Source organism: Mus musculus, chromosome 4 (assembly GCF_000001635.26).
Source record: "Mus musculus strain C57BL/6J chromosome 4, GRCm38.p6 C57BL/6J".
Taxonomy (NCBI): Eukaryota; Metazoa; Chordata; class Mammalia; order Rodentia; family Muridae; genus Mus; species Mus musculus.
This window is the reverse complement of record NC_000070.6, coordinates 53,635,234-53,659,915: the sequence shown is the minus strand read 5'-3', so window position 1 is coordinate 53,659,915 and position 24,682 is coordinate 53,635,234. Positions and strand designations below refer to the sequence as shown.

Here is a 24,682-nt window from a genome sequence, read left to right as displayed (position 1 = left end):
GACTTCTTGAGATCACACTGCAAAAATAGCCCCAGCAAAATTCAAATCTATGCAGTCTAGCCTTGAGACCAACTATTATTCTTTGCTAAAACAGCAACATGTGCTATGCCTTAATGTTGTTAAAGTTGCATTTGTACTACAAGAAAATAATTCTTTTCAATAAAAGCTACTTCTTGCTAAAGTAAAATATACGATATTTCTTTAATATTTACATAATGTTCATTACAGAAAACTCTTGCAAGATTTTTTATTTGAAAGTTCCCATGTAACAATGCATTTACCTGGCAAAAACTTCAAAGTTTGCAGCATCTGCCTTTCCTGAGAGAAGTCCACCATTAAATGGGTCATGTTGTCACTGACTTTTGGTTTCAAAGAAAGACGAAAGGCTGAAGCCATTGTGACTCTATGGTAAACACAGACATACTTTTTAAAATAAATGAATGCAAAGTAACACATTTTATACAATTTATAAAACATTAAGATAAAAGTTATTTTACTACGACTATAGAAACTCTAATGCAGGCAGTTAAACAAACTTGCTTTGTCTTTTGGAAACTGAATCAAATGCTGAAACTCCAGCCAGTTTTCTAAAATTTCATAGCTATCACAATAACCAATATCTAATACAATTAACCTCTACAAGATCCCAATTCATCTGAAGCTCTGTGTACTCTCACTTCCCAGTACCTAGCCTTACTCATTTCCACCAAAGCATGAGCCTGTTTTAAGCCTTCTCCTAGATACTGGTACAGCATGTCCTCTCAACAAAGGCAGGCACCTGGCATCACATACTGCAATCTGCTGAAGACCACGGACAACAAAGGAGAGAACGGAGATCCTGAACAGTGAGTGCCACACCACCAAGATGCCACTCCCACCTATCAGCATCATCTGCATGGAAAGATGCTACGATGAGAAACAGCCTAGTGGACCTATGTGTCATAGAAAAAGAAGTGTTCAATAAGCACTCAGATAAATGTGAAGTAAAATACAAAATAAAGATCTAACCAAATCAGATGTTACTTTATCAAAAGTATGGGGGAAGTTCTTAGCAAAATCTGAAAATTAAAAGAAACTCATATGCTGACATAAAAAGAAAATCCATTTAATCGTGCCCCTGTTTGTAATTGCTTCCCCTCAGCTAACCAAATGAATGGTTTTCTCACACACAAAAAAAGAAAATAAATGTATTTAAATAACTTGTTAATCAATTTCAATATTTTCATGTTAGAGTAAATTTCTATAAATGTCACATTCAGTTTTGTAACATCCTTGGAGAAAGAAAGATACAGATGTCTATTCATCAATGTTCTCTTCCTAGGACACAGTGTGAGAGACAATATAAATAGAGCTACAGGAACAAAGGGACACCAGGACTAGTCAACTGGACCTGCTATCAAGAGGTCAACCGGATGAAAGATGGCAAACTTGCTGATGTAAAACTGTTGCTATATTTAGTTATTTTACTTCATTAAAAAAAGTGAAGTAATCCCTATAATATCATGAACAAGCAGAAGTTACTTTAGCAAGAAGAAAGTGGTACACTGTAAATCAGTTCATGGGGAAGGCAGCTTACATGTCTGGATGCTTTAGAAACCAAATATGCACTGCACACTCCATATATACAGCACAAGCTGTTAGTTCTCATGGAATAAGAGCTCGACTGTACTGATAAACAGTCAGGACGAAGGCTCAGCTGTACATGCACAGCCCTCAGTATTTTCTGATTTATGAGTTCCTAAAGCACTATGCTGAGATGAGACAATTCACAGACAATAAACGGGTTTCAGCCTCACTGGTTTCTTTAAACCTAGTGAACTAATTGCTTAATGAGAAAAGCTAAGGATTTGGAAATTTAAAATCTAAAACCAGTAAATCTACAAAAACTTGACATAATCAAAAAGGAACACAAAGAAAATAATGTCCTCCTCCTAATTCAGTAGAAATATCACTCACAATAGAAAAAATAACAACAATTTCTAGTCAAAGTGAAAACTTATATGAATCTTCCAGGCAGTGGTGGCACACACCTCTATCCCAGCATTTAGGAGGTAGACGCAGGCTGATGTCTTAGAGTGAGGACAGTCTGCTCTATAGATCTAGTACCAAAACAGCCAGGGCTACACAGAGAAACCCTGTCTCAGGAAAAAAAAAAAAAAAAAAAAAAAGAAACCAAGAGAACAAGCAAGCAAACAAACAAACAAAAAAGGTACATGAATAAAATCAATTCATATGTATAACAATATTTTCAAAAAACTTAAATTTATTTTAAACTGATTATATTTAGACAAGTTAGCCTTACAGCCCAAACTAAAAATCTAAAATTGATAAGATAGTCTCAAACCATGCTATTTGTTATATTTTTATTCATTTGATTTTCCTAGATTATCTCTTATACTAGCAGCTGAATTAAAAGACCATTTCTTCCGAGTGTTGTCATGGTCACCAGAAAATAATCACAAAACAGATGAGCACATTTAATCAAGTTAAAATATAGGCTAAGACCTAGAAATACTCTTCAGACAAGGAACAAATGCTCTGGTAGTCAAATGAACAAAGGCAACAGTGTAGGCTTCAAACAAAACAAAGAAGAAACAGGGACTCTGTTTCCCGTGATGCGGGGACACTGATGGGATCACGTGGAGGCTGACTGAGGAGGAGAGAAGCCATAAAAACTGGCATTAAAATTAAATCCTGACTAACAAACCTGAACAGAGGGCATCAGAAGTAAAGATGAGAGCTGGGAAAGACCAGAAACAGAACCTTGAAACCAAGGAGAGATCTCTCTTAAGATTTTTTGGACAGCCCAAAACCTGGTTAGGGTTTGATTTCTAGGCCAGAAAATCCAGGAAGCACAGCAGAATGTAACAGAAGAGCTGTAAGGAGAATAACCTAGCCTGGGTAAGAGAGAGTTGTTTCTGGCAAATCTCAGCAGACACATCTACCTTGTCAAAGACTTTCCTCTTACCCACTCCTCTCCTCGGACTCCATTCACTGAGTTCCCACAGATCTGGCTGCTTGAGACCCGAGGCAGGAAGAACTCGGGACTCAAGGCCAGCCTAGGAAACGGGGTGAGAAGCCATCTCTTACAACAAGGAAACTCTAGTGAGCTTCCAATATCCAGCACGTCTAAGAATGGACCACACCTTTAATCACGTCGTAATATAAAATCTACAAACATGCACAATAGCTTTGCTTTGATACTATGTAAATTTGTTCCATGCCCTGCCCCAGACTCCCACCATCAAATAACCACAAAGAAACACAGTAAAGAAATTCTCCAAATTAACAATAGACTCTGGTTTTCACACCATCCATAATGAGCATTTCTGTGAATTTCCTGATAAAGAATAAAGTGATCTAGACTCGAAGAGACTCAAAGGTTGTGCCTCTCAGAGAACCTCACGATCCTGAGATAAAGAGCCTCAAGTTACAAACTACAGACAACGCTCAGTGAGTATTCGTCAAGTCAGTGAACACAGTTCCCAGTGTTACCTCAGCCTCTTTTAACACACACATTTGTTCCAGCAAGTGCCAAATGCCCTATTATGTTCCTGACTCTGCCAATGAGAAACACCAAACTACATAACAATTTCCTTAAGTGTTTTCCTCAGTATAAAAACAAGATCGTGGAGGCAGGAGGAGAGAAAGAGGTGGCACCAGAACAGCACAGGAGAACTCGAAGGTGTTAACCAGGACAGCAGCGAAGAGCTCCAGCAATGGAAGACACCAGCAGCACCGGCCTTCTCTGCCAACAAGATCCGCTTAGATTGAAGAACAGCCGCAAAACTGCATCCCAGCAGGGTACATTTTTAAGTCATTCAAAAACAGATCAATATTCAATACTAAACTAATTAAGAACTATTCTAAAAACTAAAGCTAACTATTATATTAAACCAGAAATGAAATTCTCTTAAAAATATGTAATTTCCACAACTTAAAATGTGACTTTAAAAAGATTACCAGTTATTCTATGATATACAGTGCCCATTTTCTTTACTTTACACATTATTATTATTATTATTATTATTATTATTATTATTATTATATTGTTATGTTAATCAACAGAATTCTAAGAAAAATGGTTTCTGAATTTCATTTCTGACTCCAATATTGACACTTAAAAAAAAAAAAGTAGGTTTTATACCATACCTATCCTTGATCTGTCTGGCAGCCTTGGAGCAAATCAGGGAGAAGAGAAAGAAGGTAGTTAGTGCTTTTCATGCAAGTTCAATGGCAGTGACATGCAAGAAAAGTTAGGATATAAACCCTGCAATAGATTAGTTCATATTCATCAAAAACATAAATTACAAGAAACCTATATAGTCCATGTAAGCTTGATAAAGTAATGTTAGGGCCACAGTAGAATCCAGACCCCCATATCAATCACTGCAAAAGTAAGAAAATTTAATGTTTGAACCAGTTTCATGGAACTATAACTGTGTTTTTTAAACACAAGATTATCAAATATGCCTTCACTTTTATTCAGTCTGATATATTCTTCAAGTAGATTTCCACACAACCCAATAGTTCTCATGCATATGAAAGTTTCCTTTCTAGCATACAAAACTAGACTACAACTCTAGAAGCCTGTGCTCCCAAGAATGAGTTCTAACAGTAGAGATGCAGACAAGGATAAATGAGACAAACATCTCTTAAAGGGAAGGTTCACAGAAGCTATAAACTTACACATTCTGTACATATCTTCTGTTTTTGTTTTTAGAAAATGAAAATACAAGTTTAGAAAGGGTTCAAGATCATTACCTGGTACTGTACAGTCATAGAACAACAATGAAAACACACAAAGCTGTTGCCTCTTTATATATGAATTAAATGTAATATATACAACGAAAGATTTTCTTCCATGCTAACAAGCAGTTTGCAATTACAGCCCACAAAAATGGCGGTTTTGCTAGCATACATCCTGGTACATGGTTGAATATAAATTAAATGTATAAAACATTGCTTCTGTTTCTACTTTCAATCCTAGCATTGTCTCTACTTCCTAGTGGCCATTTTTATACCCAGCCTCAACTATTCAGGCCTGAGTGTCATTCTAAATAAAAGAACAGAGGTGTGAAATAGATTGCAACATGCTCCAGCTCCAGCATTACAAGGAATCAACGCTTTGACCTTGGGTATTAATTATTTTGCTTCTCTACTATGGGATTTGGGTTCTTAATGCTTTTAAGAACAAAAAAGCCTCTTTCAAGGTCCTCATACTACAGCCAACCCAATGTGGTAGCTTTCTGATCTCCTTAGGTCATAAACCTTGTCTGGCACAGTCCCTTTTATAAGGAATGTTACATTAGTCAGCTATTACACTGGTTTTGAAAAACACTGCCATGGCAGCTGGAACTGAAATGGTTTTCATATAGATGTGAAATTCGGAAAGGAAGAGGACTCTCCTCTGTACCCAACACTTCTCTACATTCAGAGGAAGCTTCTGTCATTACCGCGTCACTTCTTCCTTCCTTCACTTCGCAGAGCGTGATGCCAGATTATGAGTTTTAGAGGCATTAACTCAGTGCCTCGTACTTTTCTCAGAAGTTTGCTTGTCTACAGAGAATATATATTGTGTTCTTCTTCCTCTGTGCTGTTAAGTGTCACTAAAACAGCCTTCTCCACCCCCAGTGATCTGAAACCTCTGCTGAGCAGACCTGGGTAGGTAAATTAACTCCAGGCTTAGTCAGTCTGCCTACCGACAACCAAACTCTGCAGTACAAAGCAGGATTTGGGATCTTCTCAGCTTTCCTGTTTTATCGTATTTTCTGATGGCTCTGAACTCCCAGCCTCCTTCACATGAGCCATCGATAGGGAGGCCGCTGCTGACTCAGCTTCTGTGCATCATGTCAGATACCATACTGTGTGTGAGGACAACACAAAAGGAACAGATGAGAAAGCAGACAGCCTAGGAAAAACCGCTACCCCAAGTGTTCACAGACAGTACACATTGAACATTCTGTCCTCTGATTTAGATTCACATTTTATTTTACATGCACCTGTAGATGTAGAAGATGAGAAATTATCCTCAACAAGAATCTAGAATGGCCCGACTTTATGAAGTATCTTCAAATAGAGAATAAATTATATTTTTTGAGAAATTCTTTTCCCAAAGATAGCCATCTAAAAAATACACTTTACCATATACTTTCATTCCTCTGCTTAAAGTTCAAAAGTGATAATTTTAAAAATTTGTATCTCTGAAATACTAAGCCTAGAATTTTCCAGAATTCTGCTCTATTATATGTACCTGCATCTGTATGACTCTGCCGGGTGAGAGCTTGGCTTCCTCTGGGGCTATGGTGCAGTGCAGTACTGGAAAGCCTCCAGGAAGCATTGATATTTCTATTAACTAAATCCCACTTGCCAACATGGCATCTCTGTGTTTGGGTTGGAGATGGCCTCTCCTTCCTCTAATGTGTCTCATTCTCTCTTCCCTTCATCAGTTAACTTTGTTTTGTTTTCTGAGACACAGTTTCATACTATATCAAGACTGGCCTCAAACCCACAACAATCCTCTTGCTTCAGCTTCTCAAGTACTGGGACGACAGGCCCAGACTAGCACACCTAGCCTCTGATTTTTAAATTAATAATCACAATCCTTTATATATCAGATTTATGAACTTGTCACCCTAGGCCAAAATTACATAAGTAGAACTACGAGAGTAGAGGAGTGATTATAAATAATTATTCATAATTACCAACTAAGTATAAACAAAAACAAACTGGATCTTTGCCTAACCTGTTCTTAATCTGCAATGAAAAGATACAGAAACCATTGTAAATTTACCCAGCATTTTGACTACCTTATTGCTTCTATACTTTAAACACCTCGGGGCTGTGGGTGTTGCTCAGTTGGTACAGTGCTTGCTAGCATGCATACTGCCCTACATCTGCGCTCCAGCAGCTTAAACTGAGCATGATGGTGTGTGTCTGTAATCCCAGCCCTCAGGCAGCGGAGTCAGAAGGATTGGGAGGTCAAGGCCAGCTTCAGGTATGGAGTAAATTAAAGATACTTCGGGATACACATAAAACCCTGTCTCAAAACAGGCAAACATGAACAACAGTAAGACTAGGCTGTCTTCCTAAGAATTTACAGAACAGTTCTTTTGATGGCTGAGATAATGTTAGGCTGTTTGGAAGCATTCAGAAACATCACAGTAATGCTGGATTTCCTGACTGTGGTTGTCAATATGGAACTACCGTCAAACCAAGATTACATTTACACACGCTTCATTGTCAGGACTGTAGGTAACCTGGAGTACTTTTCCCAAATAATTTTGCTTCCTGAGCCACAAGGCCCATGTCAAACCCACTTTCACGGCAGTGCCTTTGCTAAGGACACCAGAGTTGTCTGTGGTAGGAAGAACTGATGCTTTCTCAACGAGCCTGGAAAGCAAAGGGTGGTTCTCAGCTCGGTGCGGATGTGTGCGGATGTGTGCGGATGTGCCCTGTATGTAGTCGGCCTCTCCCTTCAATGCTTTTCCTTGTGCCAGTTCAAATAACTCTTAATCCTTCTGCTTCCCTCTGAGCTTGGACTGTGGGCACGTGGGCTTCCTTGTCTCAGAGGTGGGCCCTGCTCCCGGCAGAGCCTTCTAACTGCTCTGCCCTTTGCTGCTCTGCTTTCCACATATCCTGGTAGTCAACTTCCTTTGTATTTTCCCGCCTGGCCACTCAGGTCAGATCAATCTTTATTTTTTCTTCTTTAAATGTTCATGAACCTGGGGTTTTTTTTTATGTAAATCCAAAATATAACCCATACCTTTTATGGTATAACTCAAAGTATTCATTTTGTGGCATGTGGCATCATACGTCACAAGATACAGACTCCAGGATGTGAGGTCCCTAATGCTTGAATATCCGGGACCTACTATCTCTGACAAAGACATTTTCTTCCTAATATCCCCTCCCCTTACAGGATGAAAAAAATGAAGAAAAAAAAAGAGGTATCTCAAAATCTCAAAATGTTCTTTTTCCTTTAGGCAAAAATACTAACCTTGCCATGTAAGAAGCAGAGGCAAGCGAATTTCTGTGAGCTTTAGGCCGCCCTGGTTTACAGAGCGAAGTCCCAGGCCAGTCTGAGCTGCATAGGAAAAAGCTTGTCTTTTTTTTTTTTTTTTTTAAAGACATTTGGAAAAGAACTAGTTACATATTCTCTCTCTCTTTCTCAATATATATGTGTGTATGTATGTATGTGTATGTATGTATGTATGTATATATATATATATATATATATATATATGCTTGTGTATTCAATCTTTTTCATAAAAGTATTATTTTTCAAAACATATGATCAGGGCTGGAAGAGATGGCTCAATGGTAAATAAAGAGCACTTGCTCTTTCTTCAGAGGACCTGGGTTCAGTTCCCAGCACCCACAGGTGTTTTACAACCCCTGTAACTCCAGTCCAGACATCTGATGCCCTCTTCTAGCCTCTGAGGGTACAGGACACGTACACATACATATATGCAAGCAAAACCTTCATACACTTAAAACAAATGCATGCTCACCTAAAAGCAAATAGCCTGAAACTAATGTAAGTACAGTACTCCTTACCGCTTCTTTACAGCCAAACACATCTGGACAGTAAGAGACTACATTTCTGTGAGACACCAACACTCACAAATAAAAGGTACAGGTCTACTGTAAGGTATGGTTAGTGAGTACTTCATTTATTTGTAGTTGTCAGAAGTAAAGTTTGCTTCTGTTAAAGTCCCCGGTATTCCTGACCAGCCTAAAGAAGGACTTTCTCCCAACCTCAGTCTGCAGGGTATTGACTGAGCTCCCTGTCTCATTTGCTCTTCTCAATGCTCAAGACACTGTCGCACCCTGAGCAGTATTCCAGGGGCAAGCTATTGTGAGTGAGAAAAAGGAAATAAGCCCCATTTTCTCTTTTCACCTGCTATCAAATGCAGAAGACATTGTTCCCCTTTCACAGTACCCTGGAGCTATCATTCCATTGAGAGTACTCATGGGTAGGAAATCACTCTTTTCCTTTTAATCTGACAACTGATTGAAGGAACTGGATAATTATATACTGACTTGGAATTGTTCTGGCCAGTTCTTTTCACTGGAAGAGTTCAAGGTTTGAATTCAGGGTAAGAAGAGGAATTTGAATTTTGACAGAGGATACAAGCACTGTTTTGCAAGCCAATATTAGTGATGGAGTAACCAGAGTTGGTAGAATCCTGGCTATTTCCCTAATGATTTCACATACCTGATATTTACCTGGCTAATTTATCTTTATCTCACCTGGACTTTTCACATATATTTACTATCAACCACACTTCTAATATCCAAAAAATCAGGTGAAGTATATTCTAGAATTCTACCACACTTGTGCTGTTTTTACTGTTCACTTTCAGATCATATGATCTGATAAATGGAGGCCCTTCAAATCCAGATCTCATGCTAGAACAGGAACGTGACAATTTAAATAGAAGAATTTGAAGATAAAGAAGTGTGACAAGAATCACTGTATGGTTTTACCAAGGGCTATTTTGTTGTTGTTGTTTCCAATTATATTAGCCCAACTTAAGGACTTTAATATGGTATGTTTAAAAATAGTGTGACTAAAAGAATTGTTTTCCCCAGATTTATAAAAATTCACCACTACCTACTAAATACTTTACTACCTAAATTATACTTCAAGGTTATCCACATTATTTTGTCAGTAAGCAAGCATTTGAAGTAGGCCTATAGAAACTTATGACCTGGCTCAGATACTGAAGAGCAGCTAAAACAAACTGCCCATAAGCATGTGAAAATGTAGCTTATTTAAACTGAACATTAAAGAAAAACAGAATTAAAATAATCAATTCCTGACCCCAACCACAAGTAGATGCTTTAAATAAGTGAACATATTGTATTTTATTTATCAAACACCACAAGCTCTTTACAGCATCAGAAATGACAAAATACTTTTTTTTTTTTTGACAAAATACTTTTTAAAATACTCCTTCAGTATACTAGAATTGGGTTTTTGATTTGTCTGTTCGTTTACTTTTTGTTTTGTTTACCTTTGAAAATTCTTCCGGTTCTTTAATATCTAATGACCTTGTTGCAAATTCTAGTAGTTCCTCAGAGTTCTCCAGGGCATTGTTACATTGACTGAGCTGACTCTAGGGGAGAAGCACAAGACCCAGGTTATCACAATGCACTTTCCTACAGCCAATCTTAAATATATGCCATAATAAATTTAAATAATTGGATGAATATGCAAGCCATGGAGCTACTGAAGAAAGATAATTGCCATTAGTTATATACATGACAAAACTGCCTCTTTTCCTATAATTTATCATCAACAGCTCCACCAGGGCTGGCAGGATGGCGAGGTGGAATTGTGGTCCAAGTCTCATGCTGTGAGTGTGTCCCACAGTGAAAGGAAAGAAGTGACTTGAAAAAGTTGCCATCTGATCCACGTGTGCACACACACACACACACACACACACACACACACAACCTGCACCCATCTTACATATGTTCACATGTAAATATTTTTAAAACTTAATTACATGAAAAAATGAGTACAAAAGGAAAAATAAAGCAATTATAAGTAAGTGAGATGAAATTAACTTAAAGGTTCTTAGAGTAGACAGAAAACTATAGTATGTACTAAAATATCTACTTGCAGAAAGCAACTTTCTGTAATAAAGACTGAAATTCTTGATAATGTTTATTTAACTTAAGCTTGTGAATCAAGTTAGCAGTCAGAATCCACTTACACATGACTCGAGTATTAAAAATTATCTTAAATCATAATTTATAGTTAGAGAACAATGAAAACAACCAAGAGTGAAAAGGCAAAATACAGAATAGGAGAAAATATTGCCAAGTCATATCTGTCAAAGGTTACTATCCAGAGCTCAAGATTAGGTGTGAAGCTAAGCAGAGCATGTGCTTAACATATACATGACCCTGGCTGGATTCAAAATCCCGGTACAGCCATGCTAAAAACAAAAATAAAAATACAGCTAAAATGCATAAAGAAAGCCTGTAACTTTAAAACAATAAATAAGTTATTTAACAAACAGAAAAATGAGTAAAAGTTTCTTCAAAGAAAATATATAGACATTAACAAGTGCATAAAAACTGTTCCATCTCTCTCTGGACTAGAGAAATGGAAATCAAAACCATATCAAAAATATAGATTTATATCTAAGCACAGTTGTACATGCCTTTAATACCAGCACTCAGGAGGCAGAGGCAAATGGATCTCTGTTAGTTCAAGGCCAGCCTGGTCTACAAGTGAAATCCAGTATAGCTAGATCTACATAGCAAGACCCTGTCTCCAAAAGGAAAAAAAAAAACAACCAAATAAACAACAACAAAAAATGATTCATAGCCTTTATGATGTCTGCCACCAAAACAAAACAAAACAGCAGGAGGCAAATGCTGATAAGGATGAGCGACTGGAATTGTTGTGCACAGCTGGTGGGATATCAAATAGTGTGGGCAGTGAGGATCGGAGGGTGAGGCACCTCAGAAAATGAAAAGTGTGGCTGCCACGTGGTCAGCACACTGCCAGCTGAAAGAATGGAAAGGAGTGCGTCTTCAGGTGTATCTGCCTGTCCACACTCAGCACAGCACTACTCACAATGCATATGGAGAACGGGCAGCGGTGGCATGGCTCAGAGGCCACACAGAGAACAGGCAGTGATGGTGTGGCTTATACAAATGTTACTCAGCCATAAGGAAGCCCCAGCTTGTGCAAGAACAAGGACAGACCTTGGAAACATTATGCTACAGCTGCAATGGCGGCTAAGGACAAACGCCGCACAATTCCACTTGCATGAGACATCTATGGAATCAAAATAATGGAACAAATGGCACAGTTGCCAGGAGCCAAAAGGGACAAGTAAGGACTGTTATTTTAGGGGTGAAGAGTTTCAGCTTTGTGATAAAGACAAAAAAGATGCCGAGTTCTGCTCAACAAGCTACGCCTGAAAAGAGCAAACAGTAAATTTCTGTTATTTTTAACCATAACTTTTAAAAATATTAAAAGATATTTGTGACCCAAGCCAAGGTAAACGCCACCCTGACAAGACTTATCTCTGCCTCAAAACCTCAAGCCTGAAGTCGAAGCCACCGTCACGCAGCTGCACGCCTCACCTGTAACTCCTGGGACTTGCGCACTTGCTCCTGCTTGATGGTGCTAATCATGCTTTCCTTTACATCATCCAATATAGAGTACAAGCTATCAAATTCTTCATCCAACTCTGAAAGGATGTTGGAAGAATTTTCCTGTTTTTAAAAACAAAATGAATATTTTATTGCAGAGTCATACAGCATATAAAATCTAAATACGTAAGCAAATGAAAGAATAGATTCATATCATAAACTACCTTACCCTAACGGAGTGGTTCTCAACCTTCCTAATGCTGTGACCCTTTAATACAGTGTCTCATGGTGATCTGGAATCATAAATTATTTTGTTGCTACTCCATATCTGTAACTGTGTTACTGATATTAATAGTAATGTAAATGTCTGATATTCATCTATTTCTTTAAGCAAGCCCTATCATTGGCATCTGCCTCACATGTACAGGAAAAGAAATAGTTTGTCCTCCACTACTTTGCTTTTAATTGGCGTTGGTAAACAGAAATGAGCAAGACTTTACTGCTTGCTTATAAACACGATGTCAGATGTCCTGGCCGCAACCCTTGCTTTCCTTGTGTAGGATGCAGGGATGACACAGGAAGCTAGTTTACTATTCTGTCCCTTTAAGACACAGCTGCAATACATCATACTCTGAAGTCGACAGTGTTATTTAGATAGATATTACTTAACAATTATTCGACTATACAATTTTTGATAAAAATATCCATACCTGAACTCCTTTCAGTGTGTGATTTAGTGTATCAATGAAGTTCTGAATCTCATCACTCTTATTTGCCAGAGTTGAAATGATTCTTTGTAGAGCTTCCTAGGATTTAAAACAAAGTATTATCTTCTTAGAAAAGAAAACTTTAAGTCCCCTAACAAGCACCCTCTAGAGAGACCTACAGACAAGCACATTGCGTAAGACACAGGGTCAGTGGAAAGCTCCTCTTTGTCCTCTCAAAGCCCTCGAGTGCACAGGATGGGTTATGCACCTGTCCTCTTTTAAACCATGTAATCTCTAGTGCACAACGTCATCCCCTCAATACAGGTTACACTGAAAATAATCAATGTAACCTTGGCTGGCCTAGAACTCACTCTGTAGACCAGGCTGGCCTCCATCTCAAAGAAACCTGCCTGCCTCTGCCTCCCAGCAGCTAGGAGTAAAGGCGTGTGCCACCAGGCATGGCTTTATTTCATATCAACAGTATCATTTTAAACCAAACACAGCCATGATGCTAAAGCAAATAGGAGCTTTTAATACTCTATCAGGGCATGAAGAATAAAGGTGAGAAGATTGAAAGCCAATATATTTGTTTACAAACATAAAAATAGAAATTTTAGAAATATGAAGGGCTAAGCTGCAAATCTGCAACTAGAGTGGTATTAATTACTTGACCACATGAAGCTCTCCAGGATGGCCACTCACTGCCTAACACTAATAATCACTGTCCAGAAATGTGGGACCACAGCGAGGAAATCAAGTTACTGCTCACGGCTCAGGGTTTTCTTATTGCAGTACATTAATTGTACAAAATAATGGGCGTCAGCATGTCATTTTCAGATATGTATATGATATAATTTGATGACATCTTTCCATTAGTTAATTTTAACGTATAGAGGTGTGTGTGACCTGTATTGACATAGTGGACAGCATAGCTCTAATTGCTTAATAACTTCACAAGTAATAATGAGGGAAAACTCAGTAAAAATCAAATGTAAGTACTTTTCCTGTATAACACTTCCCAGAAGCCGCTACCTTTGAGCACCTTCATGGTTAACTATTGGTAAAGCCTATAAAACTTCCCAGGACCAAGGTTCTTTTCAACATCTTGGACATGGATAAAGGGGTTATATATAAGTACTCAGGAAACGAAGAGGACAATCGATGCAACATTAGTGCAAATTAAAAACAATCACAGCAAATATCATCTAATTCTCCCAATCCCTGGAGCTAAGGAGGCATAGTCATCCCTGAGCTCAACCCAAGGGCTCTCTACTTTCTTCATTCACCCACACCACAGCTTCCCACCCTCATCCTTGTGCTATTTAAAAACAATGCAATGAAGTTATGCTAGGAAAAGGACTACAGGTACCAAGAGCTAGCTTTGACCTGTCTGTGCTCTTCCCAGAAATAAGTATACAGATCAGAATGGCATCATGCAGTGAGGACTCTGAAGAGGGGCAGGCACAGTCAGAGGGGCCACAGTGCTTCTGAAGAGATGTAAAAAGGAGACCCTAGTCTTCCATGTACGTATCAAAGTCAGGCCCTCTAGGTATGTACAGCAATACAGTCAGGCATATGAACAGAACTACACCACCCTCTGGCTTTTACAGGAGGTGCCAAATCATATGATCCGGTTCATTCTGGTTAACAGACAGCTTCTGATGCTCATAAGGGCAAGTGCTTAGTCCTGCAATGGTCCTTAAAGACCTTAAAAGCTTAAAAATTGACTTAAAAGCTGCTCCCCAGAGTAGCATTACTGGAAGAGAGTGGAATCATTAAGTGGAGGCTAGTAGATCATAGGGGTGTGCTCTTGGAGGGAGGACCCCAATCTCTTCCTCTCTCTCATCTCCTCAGCTATGGAGTGAGTTCTGTATCATCACATGATCCATGTCATGATGGTCCTCCCCACAGGACCTAAGGCAAAAGGGTCAAAGACGACCAGGGACTAAACCCCATAAAACTGTGAGCTCAAATTAACCCTCCTCTTAGTTACTACAGTAAGAGAAGCTGCATTCATCCATCTTACACAAGACAAGAAAGTGGAGACTTAACTAGCTGCCGAAGTTATATTGTTAGAGAGATACAGATGGGTTTAGTCACAGTCCAAAGCCCATGTCCTCAACCACTTTGGAATACAGTCTCTAAACCCAATTAATTTGTGTCATTTAGTATAACCATATGATGACTTTAATATACCTTAGTAGTTTGCTTGTTAAGTTTTTAATGGCATAGATAATTTCTAGAAATTCCACAGTAGAGACTCACAATTAAACTTAAGCTCTGCTCACTGTCAAGTTCATGTACCAAAGTCAAGGGTGATTTAAAGATGCTGACACTGCACCAGAGCAGAGTCAGAAGAATCTTCAAGAAGCTGTGTTAGTCTATGGAAATGAATCGCCAGGTCCCAAGGGATGCAGCCCAACAGCAAAGTTACAATGATCGCGATCTGTGCATGCTCAATAAAAACTAAAGTACAAATGCAAATCAATGTTCACAGAAGAGCAAATCTCTCTGAGCAAGGACACTCCAACACAGTTAGGAGGCAACTGTAAGAACGCTGGGGACAAATGTGTATTGCCTTGGCTATATAAGCTATGAGTCACATGGACTTTTTCAATGAAAAGCTTGCTCGTTTTTTTAAAGCTTCTGTTATTCTTCTGTTATGCTTCTACAGTCAAACATACCTAAATACTCCAATTTTTATTATGTCTTCATAATTACTCTTCTACATCATTATGAGTAACCCACCTGCTGAAAATAGACTTTCGTATCATAATAGTATCAGAGTGCAGCCTTTACCAGCTGCCGAGTTCTCATTCGTAGGGTAGTGCTGGCCAACAGAAACGGTGTGAGCCAATCGCAACCACATCACAAAAGAAAAGAGAAAAAGATGAAGTCACTGTGGGACTTTACTTAACATAGTATGTCTAAAATAGCATTCTAACTTATAGTAAATAGTCAGCCATTACATAGCCTGGTATGGTAACAAAACACTTGTAGTCCCTGCTACATAGGAAGCAGAAGCAGGAGGATTGCTTGAGTCCAAGAGTTCAAGGCCAGCCTGCATAGAACAACATAGTAAGATACCAATTTTAAAAACAAATTTAAAAAGGTTTACCAATTATGAATGCTCCTGGTTTTAGGAGCACATTACAAGGGGCTGGAGAGTCAGTTAATTGACCTTGTTGCTCTGTTTGATTCAGAGCACCACATGGTAGCTCATGAGCATCTCTAACTCCAATTTGAAGGGATCTGATGCCATCTTCTGACCTCAGCAGGGGCTAAGCATGCATGTGCTACACAAAGTAGATTTTCCTTATATGTTTATAGCATGCAGGATTCTTGAATTCTAAGTGCCGTATGTGGATATAAGTGGAAATGGTCAAACTAAGTTTCTTTACCAGAGTTTCACTAATTTCTAAGTTTTTATTTGTGTAATTACTAGCACTAGAACATATAAAATCCTATAAAGTTATCAACTCTCAGAAAAAGAAAAATAAGAAATGGTGCAGAGGCAGCATTACTCTCAGAGCCTAAAGACTCTTAGAAACCACAACAACAAGGGGGAAATAAATGTACGCTGTGGGGAAAACACACACTGATCACCAATACTTCTCATTGGAGCAGAATTTGGGGAGATCACAAAGTAAAAATAGAAACTGACCAAATAAGACTCAGGGACAGCCTTCATGTGAGTTATCAAACCCAACGCCCCACCAGCATAGTGTCTATTTTGTATGATACTGTTAATTACTCCAAAATAGCCACCTTTAGATTACAATTAATCTTATTTTTACCATTTCCATTTAATTCACCTGAAATTCTTGCCATTATCAAGGCAAAAATCAGAGACCCCTTTTCAAACTGTATTGGTCCAGGAAGTACTACAGCAGCTGTTCTGGAAAGAAGTTCACATCGATTTTCAATACTACTGTGACAATTTTTTAAAGATTTATTTATTTTTTATGAATCTGAGAGGTTCGCCTGACCACAGAGGTCACATGCCCATGGAGGGTAGAAGAGGTTGTTGAATTCCTCGGAACTAGAATTACAGTTAGCTGTAAGCTAGCATGTAGGTGCTAGAGACCAGCTACAGTCCTCTGTAAGAGCACTATGTGTTCTTAACCACTGAGTCACTTCTCCAGCTCTGTGATGGTGAACTTTAATTGTCAATTTGACACAATCTAGAATCACCTGGAAAGGAATCTGAAGGACTGTCTAGATTAACTTGGCCCATGAGAGGGTCTATAGAGGAGTACACTGACTATATTAATTGACATTAATGAGACTTACCCACTGTGGGTGGCACAACTGCCTGGGCAGGGTTAGTAGCCGAGAGAGCAAGCTGACCATTAGAATACATGCTACATTAACTCACTGCTCTCTGATCTTGACTATGGATGTCATGTGACAGCTGCTGCAAGCTCCTGCTACCTTGACTTCCCCATAATCAGGGACTGTAAGGTCTAGAGCCGTAGTTAAATAAACCTGTCTCAAGATGCTTTTGTCAAGGAATTTTTATCACAGCAACGAGAAAGGAATCCAATACAGCTATTGAGTACATTATATACTGCAGAAGAAGCAAACTACTAGATCAATAACAGAAACCCAAAGAAACCAATGTGACACTGGCAGCTAATGCAGATACAATGTTCTATATTTAATAACCTCAAAGTCCCCCAAGGACAGACTACTGAGAAAAAGGGCCCAGCATCTCTGAATCCACTTGACCTTTAATCTATGTTATGGAGAGGCCAAGCGACTGCAAAGGACTCTGGTCAATAGCTTATACTTAGTGTAATAAACAAGTCCAGGATCCACGAGAAGTACTGAGAACTAAATATGAAGAGCACCAGTGGCGTCAACCATTCTGCTCCAAGGATGGGACCCCCAGCCCAGGTTGGGAAGGCAGAACCACAGAAGAGCCTGGAGCACAACAGAACAGAAGACAAGTTTCAAGTACAGCGTTTAAGATGAACTTGAAAAATGCCTCAAGGATAAGAATGTGATCTGCATCTGGAAACTTGACTTTAACACGTATATCAGACAAGAGTTCTCTCTAGGGTGACAGGGCTCAGGGAAGAGGTGTATACAGAGATGGCATGTGACTACTCTGGGAATGTGCTGGGTGACAACAGGCTGAATAGGTGCCAAAGCAGCAGGGTCTTCATTTGTTTGTTTGCTTGCTTGTTTGTTTTTAAGTGATTTCTAAATACAACAGGCAACATGTCAGGGTATATATAAATATGTTCTGTATCCAACTACCTCAGTTAATCCCCCCAGAATTTCAAATTTCATCAACAGTTAAGTGGAAAGTTTTGGTTTCTTTGGAGACTCGGTTGTGTTACGTGATGTTTTTCTGGAAACTGTCTGAGAGGATGCTCTGCTGAGACAGACATGTGGGAGGATGGTTTGTTGAGAACAGACACATGGTGTTAGGCAAGGATGTAATTATTTCCCAGCAGACAGTGGGACACTATGTTGCACTGGTTCACCTTGCCCCTCTTTGCTGGTTCTTGTTGGTCTTTGCTGGTGATGCTGTGGCATTGGTTCGCCTTGCCTTCTTCACTGATCACTGTTATGACTTGGTAGAGAGAAAATGCACCAAGGCACTTCTCATTCCAGCAGCTTCTTACCACTTCCACAGACTTGGACCGCCTGGCAGAGCCTTGCTGTCTTTTCTGGATCAAACTGCTATTGCTGATTCACCAACAGTGTGAGTGGACTGAGCTACCGCTGCTGATCTGTGTGAACTGAGCTGCTGATAGCCTGACAGTGAAGACTGGAATTGCCCAAAAGAACTATTTCTAGGCAGGTCCACACCCCCCTTTGCCCTAACAACCTTTCCTTTCCACTCTCTCTGGTGGGTGGTGGGCTAGAACTGAGGTTAAAGCGTTTAAAAACCCTTATTAAAGTAGGTTTTTGAAAACCTAAGCCTGCAAATAGTTTCCATAATGAGAACATAAATGAACTGATGCTGGTGGGCAGAAGTCAAAGCCTGATGTTTCCACCAGTGTGGTAGACACCATGCAGGGCAGTAGGAGACCTGGAGCTTTCAGGCAGGAGCCTTTCCTCTGAGCCCCAGTGCATTCAATGCACTCCCTACTTGAAATCTCACTTGGATGTGGCAAAAGCCCTTCAAAAGTCAACCCATGATCATAATCTTCCCTCACTGACCCATGGCCATTCTTGTGTTCTACTTCCATAAAGGACAAGGCAATCCAAAAATCCAAAAACTTCATCTTCCAACATTTCCTCCCCTCTGATTTATATATAAGCTGCAGACAGCCACCAAGTTCTACTATTTTTATGTCCTAAATAGTTCTAGATAGTTACTAACAACCCTAGTACAAGTCACTATCACGTCTCAATCTATAGCAAAGCCCATGATCAACTTTCTTCCCAATGTTTTTGCTTTTCAGTTAAAGCAATAAGACACCAACACACCTCTCAGCCACTTCTCAGTGCTTCCTGTATAAAGTAAAACACCCTCAACACAACATCCAAAGCCACCTGACGGTTCCACGGCCTACCTTGACTGCTTCAATTTATAACAACTTTTTTGCTCTCCTCTCAGCTGTGCAGACTGTTTTGAGTTTCTCCAATAAGGTCCCTTTCCACCTTGGAGCCCTCACATTCCTAACTACGATTCTAAGACATACACAATGTACTAGTTAAACAAAGGTTATAGGATGAGCATTGCGGTGTCTGTGATAGTATCCAGGCTCCTGGTGAAGGAAGGTACTCACAATGAAAACTGTTCATCTGTACCATGGAAATCTGTCTGCATCAAAGATGCCTACAAGGACCTGGAAATTCACGTCAGATCTCAAGCCTCCACTTACCTTCCAAATATTAATGGGTATCAAGATAAATAGTAATAGATAAAGGCCATATAGAATCCCTGGAGCTTATTTAGATAACTGTGCTTTATAAAGCTTCAGGCAGTAATAAGTGAAAGTTCTAAATAGGCTGAAAAAGAGACTGACAAGTGCCAATTATGTCAGGTCATGACAAAACACACAGAGCAAATGTCTCCAGAGATGTGCTCTTAGCTGCTGTGCATGGTCACGCAGCATAGTCACCAAAACACAAAAGTCTATGTCATAAGAATCAAGATACCAATTATTTGACTGTAAATTTAGAATAACACAACTGCTAAGCCAGCAATAAAAAGGGGGTTTTGTACACTCTGGCCAAATACATTGCCACCATTTCCAGACTGTATCACTGTAATCTGGGATGTTCAAGCCTCAAACACTTCCTTTGAGGTAGCACAACTTATATTTATAATCAGAATGAATTGTGAGGTAAAAGTACATTCAACAGACTAGGCAGTGTACAGTAACACTTTCATACTGTCAGAGCCAAGGCCAGCTTAAACTCTTTACATCTTAATTCAGTTGGTCTTTTCAAGATTCTTATAAATGGTATTGGATTCATTGGTTAGGAGCACTGGATGCTCTTTCAGAGGACCCAGGTTCAATTCCCAGCACCCATATGACTGCGCAGAGGGGTCTGCCACCCAAGTCCCAGGGAATCACCATGCTCTTCTGGCCTCCTCAGGCAGCAGGGATACATATGGAGCACAAACATACATTCAAACAAAGCAGCCATACACATTTTAAATGAAGAATCTTATAAGATACTAATATCTTAATTTTCTAAAGATGGCATGAAGAAGTTCAAGTAGCTCTTCTAGAAGCTCAGAATTAATATGCCACAAGGCAGGATTCAGATGAAAACAGTTAATATTAACTATGACACTGCTGTCCGATAAGGAAATGATCAGAGATTCATGCATCACAAATGTTACTAAGATTGTGCTTCAAAATTACAAGAAAAACCCCTGGAGCTGCCAAGCAGGTACTGCAGGTACCACCTACAGAGGGACAGTGCCTTCTGTCTCACACATGGCTGATATGTGCCAGAGCTTTCAGTCTAAAGCAGGACATCATTATGGCAGAAAGGCTGAACAGAGGACTGCTCATGGCCATGACCAGGAAGCCAGAGAGAGAAGTGTGCAAGCCCACTGACCTGAAGACCTCCCGCAAGGCTCTCATCTACCGTGCTAAGCACTGGGGAATAGTCTTTAACACGGGGCTTTGGACGACTTCCCAGACCCAGGCCACAGCACCCTGCATGTCAATCATTTGTAAACTGGAATCTACAATGCTACCGGTCACCACTTTGAAATGGCATTGTTCTGACTAATGTGCTCCAGCAACATCTGATAACTCCAATGCAGAGTCTTAATTTAGCTGCAGCCAATAGCAACAACAACAACAACAACAAAACTCCGCCAACTTGGGCTACTTATCTAAACCCTACCGAGTGTAACAAGCCCAACATGATGATGCATTAACTTCCTGTTTTAGAACCAATGACCTCAAACCATCAGGTCCAAACTCTCTTCTATCATTGATCATCCATGTGGCATGACTAAGAACTACTGACACATGGGCTCTTCCACCAGCATCTCAGACCAAGAGACTTCTGGGACAAATTCTACATTCATATTTATAACAGTTAGGATATACAAAACTAGAATCACTGCGAGTACTACTTACACCCCTGCAGTTTAAAGAGGCTAATCCTTACTTCAGACAAATTATTAGTTAGCACTTCCAATGTCAAGAGCATTTTTTAAAAATCATTATAAGGGCTGTCAACAATTTATGGTTGCATAAAGATTTCAAAGTTAACTTGGTTTAGGTCATGCAGCTATCAATCAACAGCCCCAATTCAAATCCAGGCCCTTGTTTGAGGAACATCAGCTTTTACACTAGTGGCAACTACTGCCTCCATTGGGGCTGGAAGACAAGGGTGTAGTAACCTTGGGGGGCCAGTGAATCCAGCTGCTGTCAGATGGCACCTCTTGTATCACTTCATACCTTGGTTCTCATCTGCATTAGGTAAAAAGACTTGACTATTAGAAGGCCTCATCTAGCAGGTAAGCTAAGACAGTAAGTCTTACCAGGTGAGTATAGCTACTGCAAACATTAACAAGAGTGTTTGGTCCAGGCATGATGCAAGAAGATAAGAAAGGAGAACTAAGATGTCAGGAATCTGACAATCATACAATAACTAACTGGTGGGGAAGCTCGGTGAGCAGCTGTGAGTAGTACTAAGTGTAAATGTAAGATTGGCTTGTTTGAACCACGGATCAATCCTGGTCATCTAACTTACCAACTGGGAGAATCGGCAGACACTAAAATGAACTGGCAGGATGGTGCATGCCTTTCTATTCTGAACTGGGTAAGACAGGGAGTCAGAGGAGGAGGAGGAGGTAGTTTCCCCTCTAGGAGTGAGGGGATGTAAGCATGTGAGACACTGAAGCGGTTTTAGCCATGCAGAGAACTGTTCCACTCAGTGGTGTTAGAGGTGAGATGGAGCCAACACTCCCTAGAGCACTGGGGGAGAGGCTAAGCAAACATAAGCTTATGGTGAGCTCTCTTTAAGTCTTTATTGTAAATGTCCCATAACGTTTTGTTTTCTTTCTTTGTCAATGAGTTAAGCTACCAGGAGCAGCTGTTCAGGTCTTTGAATAGCAGCACACAGCCTTCCCTTATTCCAGGCACCCCTTCCGTGGCAACTGGCCAGACGGCCCTCATGGTAGCTTGGCTGTCTTGGATACTTTACAATTACTGTGAGAATGTTCGGCTGCAAGGGTCAATACACCTAAAGCCAGGACTCTTGCTCCAGGAGCCTTTTTCTCCAGTCACAACCACTTCAGACAACCCGGCCTGGCCTGGCCTTGGAAAGCTTTGTGCCAGGAGAGCAAAACCTTGCTAGGTGAAGGACAAGCAAGCACCTCCTGAGTTTACCGAACAAGGCAGTGACCGATGAGGCTGGAAGCTGGTATAATGACTGGCATGAACACTTCCCTTCATTTGTATGTCACATCCTCCTCTCTTCAGAATAACCAAGCTGTCCAGCATCCTCCTGTGCTACCTCCAATCCTGTAACTCTAGGCCCCGTACATTCTCCTTCTCTCCCGATGAATCTGAAGTAGAATGGGCTGAAATGGTAGCATGAAAAACAAGCGATGGCCCTCGAAGTGGAGGTAGAGTGGCTGCCACCTCAGCAGCGACATCAAGAAGATAGTGATGAGTCCAGACAGCAGCAGGAACAGCAGTGGCAGAAGTAAAGGCAGTAGATGATAACCGGTGATAGAAATACAAAGAAAGTAAAGAGGTAGGTGGTTGCCAAGACCACAAACACAATTCTCTTAGGCATGCCTGAGAGCCTCTAAACCTTGAAGGCTAGGGCTTTGACACCAGTAGCTCAAGAGCTAACTCATGCCACTATGGAGTCTAATATCCAAAGCACTAGACCTGTGAAAGTGGCTGTCCCTGACTACTGGTGACTGCTGTTCTCACCTTGGTCGGGCCACTGGCAATTGGAGCCATGGGGCAGTAAGCTTCTTACCTGACCATACTCAGCTAGGTGGCTCTAGCTTCTAAGGCCTGGGGCTATAAAGCTCTAGTTTTCAAGGTTTGGAGCTATAAGCCCCTGAGTCTGATTGCCCTGTATAAGCAAGCCTTGGGCATTCACCATCCCAGGCCTGACAACAGACTAAGTACTCACCCACTCCCCATGGCCACATGAGTAGAGCAGTAACACCCCTACTGGCAAACAAAACAAAACAAAACAAAACCCACCACCTACAATAACAAACCACTTACCCAACAAGTAAACCAGGGGTCAGGGAGGCACAAGGAGAACCTAGATGGAGATGCTCAAACACTGTGGATAGTAGCACTGACCCCTACAGCCTTTTTGAAGGACAAATGAGCAGCAATACATCTCAAGAATTTGAAGAAACTGGCAATTCCCCTTCTCCAATGTATGCCAAGTAGTTTATTAAGAACGAAGGCAGGGACTTAGCTACAAGAATGCTTCTTTCAGCATTATTTATTATCTTAAAACCTGGGACCAACATAAACATCTAACAGAAGGATAGCCATCAAGCGTATTCAAGAATCACATTCATATGAAAGCACTATGCTGACTGGATATGAAGTGTTGTGGAATGATGATAAACTGGGGGAATGCTCATGAAATATTACAGGAAGGCAAATTGTAAAGAAGTACATGTAGTATGCTGCCTACTCTTCATAAAAGGTGACCAGCAAATCAAATGCTGACTGTGGTTATCGTCAAGGTTCAGAATTAAAGGAGATTTTGCTAATGTATTTATCACTAACATTTCCTGCAATAGAACTTGTATTATTTGTATTTGTAATCTAGCAGAGGTACATAGACTGGCTATGCTAAAAATTATATTTAAAAAATAAATAATTATATACCAAATTTAAACTGCTACCAATCAACAAACATCAGTGATTACATCTGAATGAGGCTGGGAAAATCAGCTGAGGTGAGAACACAGTGAAGGCCGCTGGCAAGTCCACCTGCTTCCAAGTATGGTCCGTGTGGAATAGCCACCACTACAGCCAACATCCAGTATGTGCTTGCTGCATGAATAATCCTGTTGACATTCAGCCAAGCATTGCAAAGAGGCATTGTGTTAAAACTTAAAAAAAAAAAAAAAGCCTGCTTCATTACTGATATTTAGAAACTGCCAAGTTCAATTAAAAACACGAAGGTACTAATATGTGAGTATAGAGTGCATGGGCACTCACATGGTGTTCATTTCTGTGGCACTTCATGGTCTACAGCTCTATTGAGAGAGGTAAGATTCCCACCCCTCCCTCCAAGAAGAGAAAGAAAGGAAGGAAGAGGAGACGCTGATGCAGGACAGAGATCTTACCTGACCTGCATGCCAGACTTTCCTCTCACTTGTACTCTATACCACGTATCAACACTTCACTACACTTGACAAGTGT

The 24,682-nt window shown here is 40.1% G+C and overlaps 1 protein-coding gene across 7 annotated transcripts in view; it reads right to left on the bottom strand.

Moving 5' to 3' along the window:
- Positions 1–24,682, bottom strand: part of Fsd1l (fibronectin type III and SPRY domain containing 1-like) — a 75,627-nt gene that overhangs the window by 47,094 nt on the left and 3,851 nt on the right. For 3 of the 7 annotated variants that reach the window (XM_006537980.4, NM_001195284.1, NM_001355377.1), the window contains exons 2-6: positions 12,834–12,929; positions 12,115–12,246; positions 10,023–10,124; positions 4,153–4,175; positions 282–403 (exon numbers count right to left, since the gene is read on the bottom strand). In XM_006537980.4, the coding sequence (XP_006538043.1) occupies positions 282–403; positions 4,153–4,175; positions 10,023–10,124; positions 12,115–12,246; positions 12,834–12,929 (475 nt within the window). Of the gene's footprint in view, positions 1–281; positions 404–778; positions 4,083–4,152; positions 4,176–8,296; positions 10,125–12,114; positions 12,247–12,833; positions 12,930–24,682 lie in introns of those variants that run through there. The other 4 variants (NM_001369182.1, NM_176966.4, XM_006537982.1 and 1 more) reach the window with 4 other exon arrangements.